Raw genomic sequence first — 13,510 nt, forward strand, 5'->3', positions numbered from 1 at the left:
AGTGCCCCACGCGTCGCGTCGAGTTCCGCGTAGGGCTGACCACAAGCCTCATGACGTAGTCAACCATCAACGCGCCGTCGTCGCGTTGCCCTCCCGCAGCCTCGACCTCACGGGCAATGCACAAAGTCGATTTGCCATGTGTGGTCGCTACGTGCTGGCCCTGGTGAGTATGCGTCTTGACACGAGTTCCCATGCGCCATCTGACAAGCTTTCCAGCGGCCTTCTGAGGTCCGCCAGCAGCTCGAGCAGTCGCAGATGCCTGTAGAAGAGGTACCCGACGACGATAGTAACGTGCGCCAAAGCTACAACTTCGCCCCCGGTTACCACGGTCTCGTATACCGAGCAGATGGCCCCGAAACAGGTGACCAGCAGGAAGGTGCGACCGAAGACACAAAGTACAAGCTGCAGTCTATGCAGTGGGGACTCGTACCCTTTTGGACAAAGCGCAACCCAGACTATGGCTCCAAGATGAAGACGATCAACTGCCGCGACGATTCCCTTGTTGAAGATCGCGGCATGTGGACAACCATGAAGAAGAAGAAGCGCTGCATCGTCGTCGCACAGGGCTTCTACGAATGGCTGAAGAAGAACGGGGGCAAAGAGAAGATACCACACTTTACTAAGCGCAAGGACGGTCAGCTCATGTGCTTCGCTGGTTTGTGGGACAGTGTGCAGTTTGAAGACTCTAGCGAGAAGCTCTTTACCTACAGCATCATCACCACCGATTCGAACAAGCAGCTCAGTTTCCTGCACGATCGCATGCCTGTCATATTAGACAATGGATCTGATGCAGTGCGGACCTGGCTCGACCCAAATCGGACGGAATGGAGTAACGAGTTGCAGGAGCTGTTGAAACCGTATGAGGGTGAGCTGGAATGCTACCCGGTCAGCAAAGACGTTGGCAAGGTCGGCAACAACTCGCCCTCTTTCCTCGTACCGATAAACAGCGCTGCGAACAAGAACAACATCGCCAACTTCTTTGGCAATCAACAGAAAGCTGCCGAATCCAAGGCGGCTCATGGAAAGAACATGGTGAAAGTTGAGCACGACGACAATGAGACGCGTGCTACGACTGACCGAGTCGAGACTACCGAAGATAATGCGCCGTTGCCTGTACCTGATACGTGTGAGTCAAAAGGTATCAAGCGAGAGCACGAAGACGAGGGTATGGTCGCTAGTAGCGCGGAAGGCGAGCCGCGATCTAAACGCATCGCGACTGCGTCGCCTACCAAGAGTCTTGCAAAGAAGACTTTAACACCTGCAAAGAAGCAGGGTACCAGGAGCGCCACGAGCAACGGCAGTGCAGCAAAGACATCCAAGACCGATGGGACACGGAAGATTACTGCCTTCTTTGGTGGCAAGTGAGCCCAAGGGGAGTGATGCGATGATCCGTTGATGACTAGTCACATCGCATATATGTCCATGCTCACAGGTCTCTACGAACCACGTACACCGCACAATACCAGGGTCGGGAAGATGAGTTGCTGTACTACCAGGTGTTTCTCCAAGGCCATCTCCTCATCTAACAGACGAAGGGGAGGAATGCGGAAACTAGGCTCGCGTTGGGAGAAGTACGGTTCGAGGCGGTCATCCCGGTATTCACCGGAATCGGCTCAATCAAACGCTGTGACATTCACAAGTGGAAGAACGGTTTCTGGTCGTGCAGATGACACTGGTCACGCCAACAACCATACAGATGGTCAAGGCACAGAAATCGCTCGTCGCATCCGAGATTGCTAGGTAAATGAGGTTCGCCAGGTGTAGGGGTGTAAATATTGGCTCAACCAATTTTTTCTGTTCCTTCATGTCCTAAGAAGATGAGGAGATTCTAAATAAAGATGTTTTAGTAGGTCCTACTATTCCTTGATGAGTTTAGAGGGTTGATCATCGGGTATATCCGCGCTAGGGATCCCTGCGCATGGGCAGAATAGCTCTAGACACACCACGTCCAAGTCGCCTCACTGGCATGAAGCTGTATCAGAAAGGATGTAGGCCCGATCTCGTGTAAGGTAATCCGCTACTATTCACAACCTGTGCCCTGCCACAATGTTGGCTTCTCTTCTTCCATCTTGTGATTTTTGTTGACGGTGATAATGTAACCTCGGAACGTATGGATCTTTTACCTTTATGGATTTCTCTTACCCGGCTTATGCCCAGATTATTGCCAAGAACAGAGAGAACGTAGGGGGCTCAAAGACTGATTTGTCGACATCCGGGGACAGCCGAGTATCAATGAAGGGGTCTTTGTGCTTCGAAAGATTAGAGGTTGTTCTGTAGGGGGCATCATCACCTCAATCACCTTGGATGGAAGAGTATGGTATCATCTATGCCTTGTGCAGTCAATGCAAACATGAAGGAAAGGAAATACAAGGGCTGTAGAGACGAGATCACAAGCGCTAGTCCTCTAACAAGCGCGAGACATGCGAATCGGTGCCTGCAGAAACACATGGGAACCCCTCTCCTACCCAATCATGGTAACGGCCGTAGATGTACATCCGCTCCCTTCCATACTCTTTGCTACTCCTTAGAGTTTCTCTCATGAAACTCTAATAGCAGAACGTAGCAGATGACAGCCCTTATTAACCGGTAGTGCTTACGTGATAGAGAGAGGGGGTCTGTATGCTTCTAACAACGAAGATATAAGAACCTACCACCATTCATACTTGTCCACTCACCATCAGCAACAACGCAAAAAAGCATACAGTTACCAAGCACACTTCACTTGCCCATTCATTCTTATCATCTTTTCCCAAATCCACAAAATTCTTGTTTCCCATTCCCAACTTTTCAAGATGAGGCAGTCCATCATCGTTTCTATCCTCTCCATGGCTATGGCTGTTTCGGCAGTGCCTACAAGCATTGCGCCCACGAACAACGTAAACGTAAACCAATGCAGCGGTGGAAACAACAAACAAGTGTGCTGCAACAACGGATTGCTCGGTCTCCTGACCTGCAGTGTTCAGGTGCCTGGTGGCGCTTGTGATGGCTCGGTGACTTGCTGCAACACCCAGGCTGCAGAAGTAAGTTGTTTCTTTCCTACGCTCGACCCTACACTGCTTATCCCTCTTCCACTTCCGATCATGCGAGCTGGCTCAGTGCTTGGTTCACTTTGCCCAACCAATACTAATATGCATTTGTAACAGGGCGTTTTGATCAATGTGCAACTACTCAACTGTGGCCTCTGATCTGCATTTCTGGTTTTGCCAACCCGTGTAGGGATTCTCAGGAAACGGAGACAGAAGGGGACGGAGGAGGAGGCAAGGTCGGAGATTGTAGGATAAGATACTTGTACAGCTTAATGGATATTCAACATGTCACTATCTTGCGTTTATTTGCAGTTCTCGCATTCACATGTAACACGTATTGTTCATTACTTTCGGTTCATCAACAACTATGAAGGCGCATAGCTTGGCACACTTTGCACGCTAGGCGAGCAATGTTAATTCTTCTCTCAAGCAATCATAGAGCCTGTTTTTTTGCTACTTCGGTCAGTTGAAGGGACTGTAGAAAGTAGGATATTGACTATAAATGTAGTTCAAACATCTAGCTATTAGGTATAGATCATTCCAAGAGTGGGGCCAGTAACATGAGCCTGTCGGTTCGCCGTATAACAAGTCTTCCTATACAGCGGAGCCAGAAGCTGCCAATACCGTTGCTCGTGTTATGCCGCTCGTAGATCACACTTTTCTAGTGCTAAGATAAAATCTTTCTTGTTCTAGCTCTTCCCTATATGTTTCGTCATCTACACTTTCCGCTACACATTAATCTACTCGCACCCTGTGTTGCTGTTACTAAATACAAACTGTACAAGTTTAGTAAGAAACAAGCAATTATTGATCAAAGGATCGATTTTTATAAAGTATCGGTCTTGACAAAAAGAAAGACGCCAAAGTGTTATCAATCGGCCAGTGAACAAAGGGCGAAGAACAGGCTGCGTTTACTTTGCCCAATATCGACATCAAAATAGAGCTAACGTACAGGCATTAGACCCTCATATACTTGACCGTTCTACTGATCGCTAGCCGAACACTTGGACGTTGTCACACAACCCCAGATTGCTTGCGCTTCGCCTGAATCCGCGAATGCTCCCATGGCATCCCCGCCGATATATACTTAAGCCTTGCATAATTCGAGAAGGTTGTTTCGAACACATAAAATGGCTGTATAGCTGTATGGAATTTTTTTAGTATGCAGAGTACGTAAACCTCATGGACAAAGTGCATGGTTCTTACCTAGGTAGTTAAAAAAAGCCCACTAACCTTGGAAAGCAAGACAAGAAGTTGTTCACTAGGAACGAGGATAATGACCGAAGGGTCCTGCGGAATATCGCTTCTGGATACTATTGCTGGTTGATAGTGTTTGTGTATTACATGCAGCGTCTAGACTCGCGCTCGCCAGTATGCGTCAAGTTAAGAGATCTACTTAGACAGTAGGTATACAGGAACATACAACGAGTCATCCATCAGGAAGGAAGGATGGTGTTTTCCAGATAGATGCAATCGAAACGAATCATTTAGCTGGCATTAGTATCCAGGCATAATGTAGCATTTGTAGTTTCTGTAGGAGTATCAGTCTCAATTATCAATCGATAGCAACTACTACCTCCTCATTCAATAAGTATCGGGAGAGCTCTCGCGAGTATAGTGTCACTGTCGAGCCATTCCAGGTTTGCCTATACGTCGTCGGACATGTGTGGATCAAGGCGTGCCGAAGCAATAAGTCTAACAGCTTAGCTGAGATTAACTACAACATGAATGAGGATATTGTTTTGGTGGGTGTGGACCTGGAGCGAAGCAAAGTGCAATGACGGGTTTTTAAACGACACTAGACCTCATGTCGGTCTCTGAGTGTCTCGTAACGTGGCGCTGGGCTGTTTTAATCGTGAAATTAGACATGAAGCGTCTAGTAGTAGGAGGTAAGAAAAGGACATGTCCCTTGCTCAATGTCAGTGTTGTTCATTCCAGGTGCACAATCGTAAAGCCCGGCCTGTGGACTTGTGAGACATAAATGTGATGGCCAGCGAGTAGGACTAAGTTCAAAAGTTCGCAGAAATTGAGAATTCTCTTTTGGCACCAAGTGAGCGATCGCAGAGGTTTCCTGGACCATGCGTCAGTCGAGTATAGTAGTCAATCCTCGTATCTATATGTATCACAGATCATCCACAGCCTTCTATATCATCAAGATCTTAGCTCAACGCACTGTAGAAACCGAGCAAGCAATGTCACTTTCCAGCCAAACAACCATAAACTCGCTGCAGTCAGAGCTGAAGTATCTGTCGTTTCAAACGAACGACTTACGTTCCAGACAACCCACCTATCATCTAGTAGCATAGCATCAACAATGTTTCAACTTCCTCAATACCTAAAGCAGTGTTGTCTAACCTAGCTATAGTACTAATTAGGGCAAAGAGATCCGCGGATGTGTAATCCTAGCTTAGTAGTCTTTGCTTGAAAACGGAGTTTACCACGCTGTAGGATAAGAATAGAGAAGGGAGTCTGAGGTAAAAGAAAGGCCTGCTGCTCGTAGAATGGGCCGAAAGCATAATCAAGTCCATACTGTTGGTTGTGAATGATTATGTTGATAGCGCTTGCTGCCTGCAGCAGAAATGCTGCAACGAGAATAATTTTTGTAAAGATGTGCGTGCTCATAGATTAATATGTTAATGCGGTTTACACGTGGTGACCAATTGGCACATTTGGCGCTGTATCCCTTTCTACACCTGTGATGATGGTCATCTCTATCACTTTACGATGGCTTTTTGACTTCGGCGGCTTAGTACAACGAGTAATGTTAAGCATAAACGCGCTACGTGAAACATTAGCTTATTATAATAAAGAGATGTGGAGTGGAAGGGTATCAAAAGATCTTGAGACACGATGTAGCCGCAGGTAGATATACCAGCCTCAGCGCAATTCACATCGGTGCCGAATTCGAAGATGTCGTTATCAAGCAGAGAAGAAGACGCGCGACGAGAACACAGTGCAGTAACATCAACTGCGACAGTTGTTCGGTGCGTACCGGGACCTTTCCGGCGGGTTGGAAACAGCAGTTGAGGGGTAACGCATGGGTAGCAAAGCTTGTGTTCTGCCCCACATTCTGTATAGTTGATATGTATCATCATTCCACTTGTTCCGAGCACCACATGGTTAGTGCTTAGTTTTTGACTCCACTGCTACATACCGAAAGTATGATAGTGTGAATCAACCACCAAGTATAATATCTCCAGCTTACGTACCCCCTTGCATTCACAATACTCTTCCATTGCATGACTTTTCCTCGCGAGTGCAGCATTAACATGCAATTACCTGACTATTACTGATATGTTCAAGTACTTATTCCTCTGCTACTAGATTTCAAATATTGGGTCAATGGTGGAAGTAGGTGTGCAAGAAGTTACAAGTCTGACAGACGGCTACGTACGTATCTACTTCGCACGGACCCCAATACTTAGCGCGATGTATGCTACAATTTGATATGACAATCACGCCAGTGATTAGTAGATTGTGTTCATATATTGCTCTTATGTCCAAAGTCCGTTTACTCTCGACTTTTCAGTCGATACCAGCGACTTCATTCCTCTTTTGACAGTCCATCACCCACACCTGTTTCCACTGCGAAGAGTATCAATCATGGCGGCCCGCCCCGCTCCTTGGCCCGAATTTCATTTTACCACGCTTCCAAACATTCTTCGCTTGCTAGCGTCACAGTACCCAGATATGACTTATGCTGGGTTCCCGCGCAACCCAAACGACATCTCAGAAGGCTACCGCGAATTCACATATTTGGATGTTGCAAATGCCGTCAATACTTTAGCTTGGTGGATCGACGAAAATGTAGAGAGGCGGGAGGAAGGCAAGAAGAATAGAAAGGAAACGTTGGTATACATTGGACCAAACGACATCCGATATGCGGTACTGTGCCTCGCGAGTATAGTCACTGGGTACAAAGTAAGTCGTGTTCTCTTATTCAAGATTTCCAGATGAAGAAACAAATGGGTTCGTGTGGCTGGCGCTGACAAGTACTGAAAGATGCTTTTCCCGTCGCCACGATATGGCATTGAAGCTCTATTGAAATTAGTCGAAGCCGTGGATGCGAAAGCTATGCTAACTCCCGAGACGCCACTACCCATCGTGAGCGAGATTTTGGAGAAGAAAGAAATGAAAAGCTATCGCATACCAAGTATTGAACAATGTTTCGCCAGAAGCGTGGATGAGTATCCGTTTGCGAAGACGTTCGAGGAGTGCAAAGATGAGGAGATGTTGTGTTTGCGTAAGTCGGCCTGACCCTCTTCCTTTCCAATTTCCGTCCCCAAACAAAAGTGCTCATTGGAGAGAAGTCACAACCAACAACAGAAAATAGATACGTCTGGCACAACCGGGTTTCCCAAACCAATTCCTTATACACACGATTGGGTAAGCAGCTTTTCACGCACCACCCGTCTACGCGCCACTCGTGGTTTCAGACGTTCAGACGATGATTTATATAATGCGAGTCGAGGAACCCGAGTATTCGCCGCCTTACCTCCATTTCATGCTAGCGGCGTCACACTCATGATATTGTTACCTCTTCTCGTCGGCGTGACGCCCATCTATCCACCCGCATACACGACGCCAGAGGGAGCTGTAGATGCCACTCTCTCAGGTCTAGACGTGCTATATGCGGCTCAACAGAGGCATGTTGCAAACAGTGATGCGGCGAAAGAAAAAGTCGAAAGGGTAGTAGACATGGTAGTGATGGTACCACCCTGCGTCGAAAATGTATTCGGACACCCTGAGAAACTGCACAGGTTGAGCCAGCGTGCACATGGTTTGTGCTACGGCGGGGGCAGCATAGCCCGTGAAGCCGGTGACGCAATCTCACACAAGATGAAACTCCTCAACGCGATTGCATCTACGGAACTGGGTCTGTGGCCGCTTATCCGCCCACGCAGTATCGACTACAACACCAACCCCACAGACCAAGAACAGGAAAAGAAAGAAGACTTTTCAGATGGAAAATGGGAGTATTACGCCTTCCACCCCGCATTTAACATCCACTTCGACCCTGTCTACACCTCGGAATCAGGTCACACCGTCTTCGAAGCCATCATGAAGCGCAACAATGGGAAAGATTGGGATGGCTACGTCCAATCCTGGTTTAAACTCTACCCAGACAGCAGCGAGAAGCGACTCGGCGATCTCTTTATCCAGCATCCCTCCGACACCACATTATATAAACACTACGGTCGCGCAGACGATCTTCTAGTCTTCCTTACGAACGAAAAGTTCTATCCTACCGTGGCAGAGCAGCGCATTGCAGGGTTCCCGGAGGTGGCTGAGGCGCTGCTGGTAGGTACGCGCAGACCGAAAGCGGCGCTTGTGTTGAGATTGGAAGATGGTGGGGTAGTGGATGATGCGCTATGGGGGAAGATTGAAGAAGTCAATGGAAGCTCGCCGGTCTACGCGAGGGTGCAGAGAAACATGGTACTTCTGGTTCATGAACCCTTTTTGAGAACCGCGAAGGGAAGTGTAAAGAAAGTTGATATGGCTAGGACGTATGAGAGGGAGTTGGATTCTTTGTACAGAAGGGGATGTTCGGAAGAGGCGGAAGAGAAAAGGTGAGACGGTGTGAAGCATACATTTGATCCAGTGAAAAGGTGTTTATAACGAAAAATCTGCTTCTCTTGGTTTGAACTTCCTCAGACTATATATACTACTCCAGGTCAATAGGGCCACCTTTTTCACTCATCCGATCGTGCTAGTGTATCCTGATTCTATTTCCTAGAACTGTACCAAAACAGCTATTAAGACGGCGCGTTTTGGTTTACTGGTGTACGCCACTACCGATATTAGCATGTGAAATTGGCTTGCATGGATACATCCCTACCGACTGGCCTCTATCTGCCTGTCATTCTCAAAGGCTCTCCAAGACCATTGCCAGCCCCTTGACTAGACTCATGGGTGCCATGAGTGTGATCCCTCCACTCAGGCTCCCCTGTGTCCATTCCTGGAGAAAGCTTAGCCGTCTCTTTGCGTCTTTTGCGAAGGACCCAGGCAAGCCAGAAGATAAGACCAAAGATTACTGCTCCGCCTACAGCTGCGCCGACGCCTATGCCTGCTTTGGCCCCTGTAGTCAGGCCACTCGTTGGGGCTGCCGTTGGGCTCGTTCCCGGCGTTGGAAGAAGAGAACCAGGAGTCAACATTATGCTAGTCACTGACGAGCTCGTCACTTCAGGAAATGAGCTTGACAACGTGGTTGATGTAGGAAACGGTGTTGTTGTCGTAAGCGGCGGCAATGTTGCGGTCAGTGTCGTCAGGTCATTGCAGGTACAGTCGGGATCACAGACTATCACCATATCGGGGTCTGCACAACATCTATCGACCTTTTCAGTACATCTCAAGCTTCGTAAATTCTCCAGCAGCCACTGTCCTAGTGCTTTCGGTCCAGGTTTCGTAACCAGCGGGTAGAACTTACGCTGGGGCACCATCCCATACAAGTGGATATCCATGTTCCCACGCTAAAGGACAGTTTCGATCTTCGCAATTGCTGGCATAAGAGGTGTTCTGGTAGCCTGCAGGTTGACCAACGTTGCTGTCTAGGCCATAACAGTGACCCCCTTTGGTATCCTGGCATGTGGCATATGCACATATTTTCTTGACTTCATCGCAACTCGTTCTGTTTTCTCGCGCGAGCGTGAGCCCACTGATACAATCTGCCATCACGGAGAACCGAGTTGCGGAAACCCTGATTACGCAGAGGGATGATCGATTTCTTGGACGGTCTTATCAAATTCAAGATATGTAATAGATGGGGAGGTTCGAGAAAGAGGAACAAGAAGGCTGACCTTAGAGTTGGAGAGTCGGAGGAACAACAGAAATGTGATTTAGGAAGGCGTCGATCGTTACGCGCTTAGTAGCGATCAAAGTTAGGTGAAACAACCCAATAGCAGATCGACCTCGAACAAGAATGTTGGATATGGTGTAACAGTAAGACTGCTTAACCACATGCGGTCTATTTTTAATGAACTGGCTTATCAATGCAGGCTGGTACTGGTGGCATAGCCTCGAGTGAGCGTCATGCTCAAGGCTGAGTCTACGCACCGACAGACAAGGCTGAGGATCCCAACTGGCGCAGCTATCTCTTCCGCGCTCGTTGTTGCCGTAATACGATAAATTCCGGCAATAACTTTCGCGCATGCACGAAGTTAGCTGTGTTTCCCGCGCTCAAGCTAGGGAGTTAAGTCAGGCATGACGACTATCTTTCCAAAGCTGAGTGATGTAGTACACGAGAGCTGCACGACTGCGAGCATGTGTGAACACAAATAAAGTAGATTCCCCACACGTGTTGATAACGGCACACATCAGTAGTAACGCAGATTGCTCTCACAGCCTAGTAGCTTGTTGAAGCGACCCGCTGGCTGTGGTACATGACATAGCTGCCATTATGCGTGCCATGCATTCGACACAGCCGCAGCCTGGCCGAGTGCAGCCATCCAATATCGTCATACATGTGTCTGATACATAGTCTCATTTCCAATTGAGGTGCCCTCAATCGTTACAAGCCAAACTCCAGGATGACGTGATCACTGGTGCCTTGATTACACCGATGAGTCTTTCCTTCCGCTTCGCCCTTCAAAGTCTGCTCCATCAAAAAGCTCATTTGAACATCACTCAACAACTGACAGCGCTGCAGCTCGATGAGATCGCTCAAATGGCAATGAAAGCACATGACCATATCGTCGCGCAATGTCTGCTTCCGACTCAGCGCGCTCGTGCTGAAATTGCTCGTCGTCGTGGCCCCAGTACCTGTCCGCAGCACCGAAGGCGTGCGCAGCTCTGGTAAAAGTATGACCGCGAAGCCAGATATCAGCCATTTCCCCTCAGAATCGAAGCGGAGGATGAAGGCGTTGTTCGTGTCGGTAACGCCGGAGAACACGCAGATCCAGTCATTTGGTCCTATCTCATATGATCCAGGGCCACCTCCGCAAGCAAGTCCAGTGATGCCGTTTGTGCCTACAAAGGATGTGTAGCGTGCGTGTCGTTGGTCGGTGTTTCGCCGAGCCAGCTTAGTCCTAGCATTCATGTATAGTGCCGCAGCGTCATCTGTTATACTTCGAGAGATGATATTGCGTACGACTTTATTACCACCATCGCCAGGCCGTGGACTGGTAGTGGCCGCCCGCCCTGGCTCCTCAACTGCTCGGGAGAGACCGTCGATCACCCGATCCGCGGAAGCTTCGATCATCGCTTGTCGCACTTTCTCCGTTGGACCAGGGTTACCATACGCTACATGAGGGTCGGCGAAGCTGAGTAATTGTGGCGTCCCTTCTCTGAGGACATATTCCCCAAGATCCTGGATATCTTGGGGTGAGAAGGATCTTGGGTGCATGTTCGATCTGATCGTTGTCCAGCCTCCCGCCTTCCAAGATCCGGGCTGGAAAGCCTCGTCATGATCTACAAATTCACCAATATCAGTGATCGCACTGACGAACGAAATGGATGCTGTGATGCAGGGTGTGGCAGCCAGGACATAGAGATGTGGCTGGAGATCTGGACACAGGTTCAGGATGTGCTGTGCGAGAGTCTCGCGTGAGACAGATAACGCTTGCATGAGAAAGGCCAGGAAACGATAGTCATCCGAATCTCCTCTTCTAGCATCTTCGTGACATTGGTTGCGAAGAACATCGACCAGAAGCTCAACGGGTTGTTTGTTGTAATCCGGCACAATCTTCTCCCCGCGACCAGTAGATGCAACTCCCAGAAATCCGTAGACCCTGTCATACACTACAGAGCTTTCCGAGGTTGCAAAGTCTTGTAGGAGATCGCGCAGGCGAAACGTCGATTTCAAAGTCTTGCTGTTACGGCGACCCAGTACCTCTCTTCTGTAGTGCTTCGTGCGTTTAAAGTCCTTCCGGTGTTTAAACAGTTTGTAGCCACGACTTGTATAGATCAGGTTTGTCGGGGAGGCCACTGGCGTTGATGTGAGGCCATTGCGCCAGATGGTTTCGACAGTCGCAGCATCTACCTGGAGGTCGCCACACCAAATGTCGACAGATTGCGCCAAAACGAACTCCTGAACGACCCAGACCCGACTCCAATAGGGCTTATTGAGCACATCTGCCAGAGCAGTATGGAACTCTTCGACTCTGAGTAGATCTGGATGGCGCGCAAGCATGAAAGCCAACTCTTCAGATCCCCGGGGAAGGCCGAGCCATACGATAACAGACTTCGCTCCAGTGTATACATCCCGCATAAGCGAAACTTGGTGGTTGCGTTCCGGTATGTTATCTTGGTCAATCGCTATGGCATCAATCCATAAGGGTAGGGCTGCCGGTGGATCTTTCTCACAACACTGTCGGAGATACTGCTTCCTACGGTACTGCTGTATGAAGTTCCACAAACCCATCCCCACAGGAAACCTGGATCCTTGGATGTTAATATATTTCTTCTCACCATCTTTTGGGTCCCACGTGTAGGAAAGCGCGATAAAGGCAGGGTTGTAGTCCAGGTCGGAAAGAGATAATGTTGCCTGTATAGGCTCATAATCTGGTGCTGGCAAGATCTCTAGAAGCCTGACACATTTCTTCGTTGGATCTAGGGAGGCATACTGTAGTAGGGGTAGCGCTCCCAGTGGGTCATCCTGGTCGGGTGTTGCCGGTGGGCTAGTGGGCGCGGTGCTCCTGCGCCTTAACTTCTGTAGCTGAAATGGTCGAACGAAAGTCTTTTTCAATATGCTCTGCGTTGACCAGTCAGGCGCAGCCATGATGCCGTAGACTGCACAAGTGCGACGATGTAGTGACAAAAGACTCGGTGAAGCGCATCAGTAGTAAGGCTGAGACGGAGGGAGAACGCGGCGCAAGGAAACGTGTTTTGTCCAAGCCATCGTTAAAAGTCGCACCCTTCACTGTGACTCGCCCAACGAGAAGGCAATAGGCGATGTGTAGCGAATAAGCGATGATGTGGCTTGCGAACTGGTGGTCAGATGATGGGTGTCTGAAGCCAGAAGTTCGTCCTTCGAACGGGGACGAGATTATTCGGCTGCCTGGGTGACTAACCGTGGGGGCCAAAAGCCACTTTTGCCACCAAAACTCCTTTCCTACTATGACATCATCTGCTCGCAGTGTACCCAATCAACTTGAAATATGTCGCCGTTGTGAGTATGGCTTAATTACCATCTGCAAGGCTTCTTGTACGAACCTGCTGCGATGAGCGGTCGCCGTGGGCGGAATGTATTCCGAACCCATGATTCCGCCTCGGTAACACCGTTACATTCGCGCATCGCCCATCTGACCAAATTCTGTCTTCAATATTATCGCGATGTATACCTACAATCATAGTCTCGCCAATATCGACAGTCTGCTCTCAGAAGCAACTCGACACAACATCGAGCATACACTCGACCCTACCATTCGGGACAATAAAGCCAATACTAACTGGTCGCCCGCGCCCCCAGAACACACGCCTTTAGTCGTCTTTTTCCCTCATACTACGCATGAAACGTCAGTCATTCTAAAAGCATGCAATGATAAATG

General features: G+C 48.8%; 5 protein-coding genes across 5 annotated transcripts; 3 read left to right on the forward strand and 2 right to left on the reverse strand.

Annotated features, from left to right (window-relative positions):
• Positions 1–136: 136 nt before the first annotated feature.
• On the forward strand, positions 137–1,365 carry AA0111_g10422 (hypothetical protein; the record flags this gene model as incomplete). Its single annotated transcript, XM_028644170.1, has 2 exons — positions 137–163; positions 217–1,365. The coding sequence occupies 2 exons, from the start codon at positions 137–139 to the stop codon at positions 1,363–1,365; spliced, it is 1,176 nt and encodes a 391-aa protein (XP_028501954.1).
• Positions 1,366–2,792: 1,427 nt separating this feature from the next.
• Positions 2,793–3,185, forward strand: AA0111_g10423 (hypothetical protein; the record flags this gene model as incomplete). Its single annotated transcript, XM_028644171.1, has 2 exons — positions 2,793–3,020; positions 3,144–3,185. The coding sequence occupies 2 exons, from the start codon at positions 2,793–2,795 to the stop codon at positions 3,183–3,185; spliced, it is 270 nt and encodes an 89-aa protein (XP_028501961.1).
• A 4,365-nt stretch (positions 3,186–7,550) lies between these two features.
• Positions 7,551–8,600, forward strand: AA0111_g10424 (hypothetical protein; the record flags this gene model as incomplete). The annotated part of the gene is made up of 1 exon (XM_028644172.1): positions 7,551–8,600. One exon carries the CDS (start codon positions 7,551–7,553, stop codon positions 8,598–8,600), a length of 1,050 nt encoding a protein of 349 aa, XP_028501955.1.
• Positions 8,601–8,875: 275 nt separating this feature from the next.
• Positions 8,876–9,698, reverse strand: AA0111_g10425 (hypothetical protein; the record flags this gene model as incomplete). The annotated part of the gene is made up of 2 exons (XM_028644173.1): positions 8,876–9,353; positions 9,454–9,698. The coding sequence occupies 2 exons, from the start codon at positions 9,696–9,698 to the stop codon at positions 8,876–8,878; spliced, it is 723 nt and encodes a 240-aa protein (XP_028501956.1).
• Positions 9,699–10,533: 835 nt separating this feature from the next.
• On the reverse strand, positions 10,534–12,741 carry AA0111_g10426 (hypothetical protein; the record flags this gene model as incomplete). Its single annotated transcript, XM_028644174.1, has 1 exon — positions 10,534–12,741. One exon carries the CDS (start codon positions 12,739–12,741, stop codon positions 10,534–10,536), a length of 2,208 nt encoding a protein of 735 aa, XP_028501980.1.
• Positions 12,742–13,510: the final 769 nt, after the last annotated feature.

The sequence above is a fragment of the Alternaria arborescens genome, assembly GCF_004154835.1.
Source record: "Alternaria arborescens strain FERA 675 chromosome Unknown contig_35, whole genome shotgun sequence".
Lineage (NCBI taxonomy): Eukaryota > Fungi > Ascomycota > Dothideomycetes > Pleosporales > Pleosporaceae > Alternaria > Alternaria arborescens.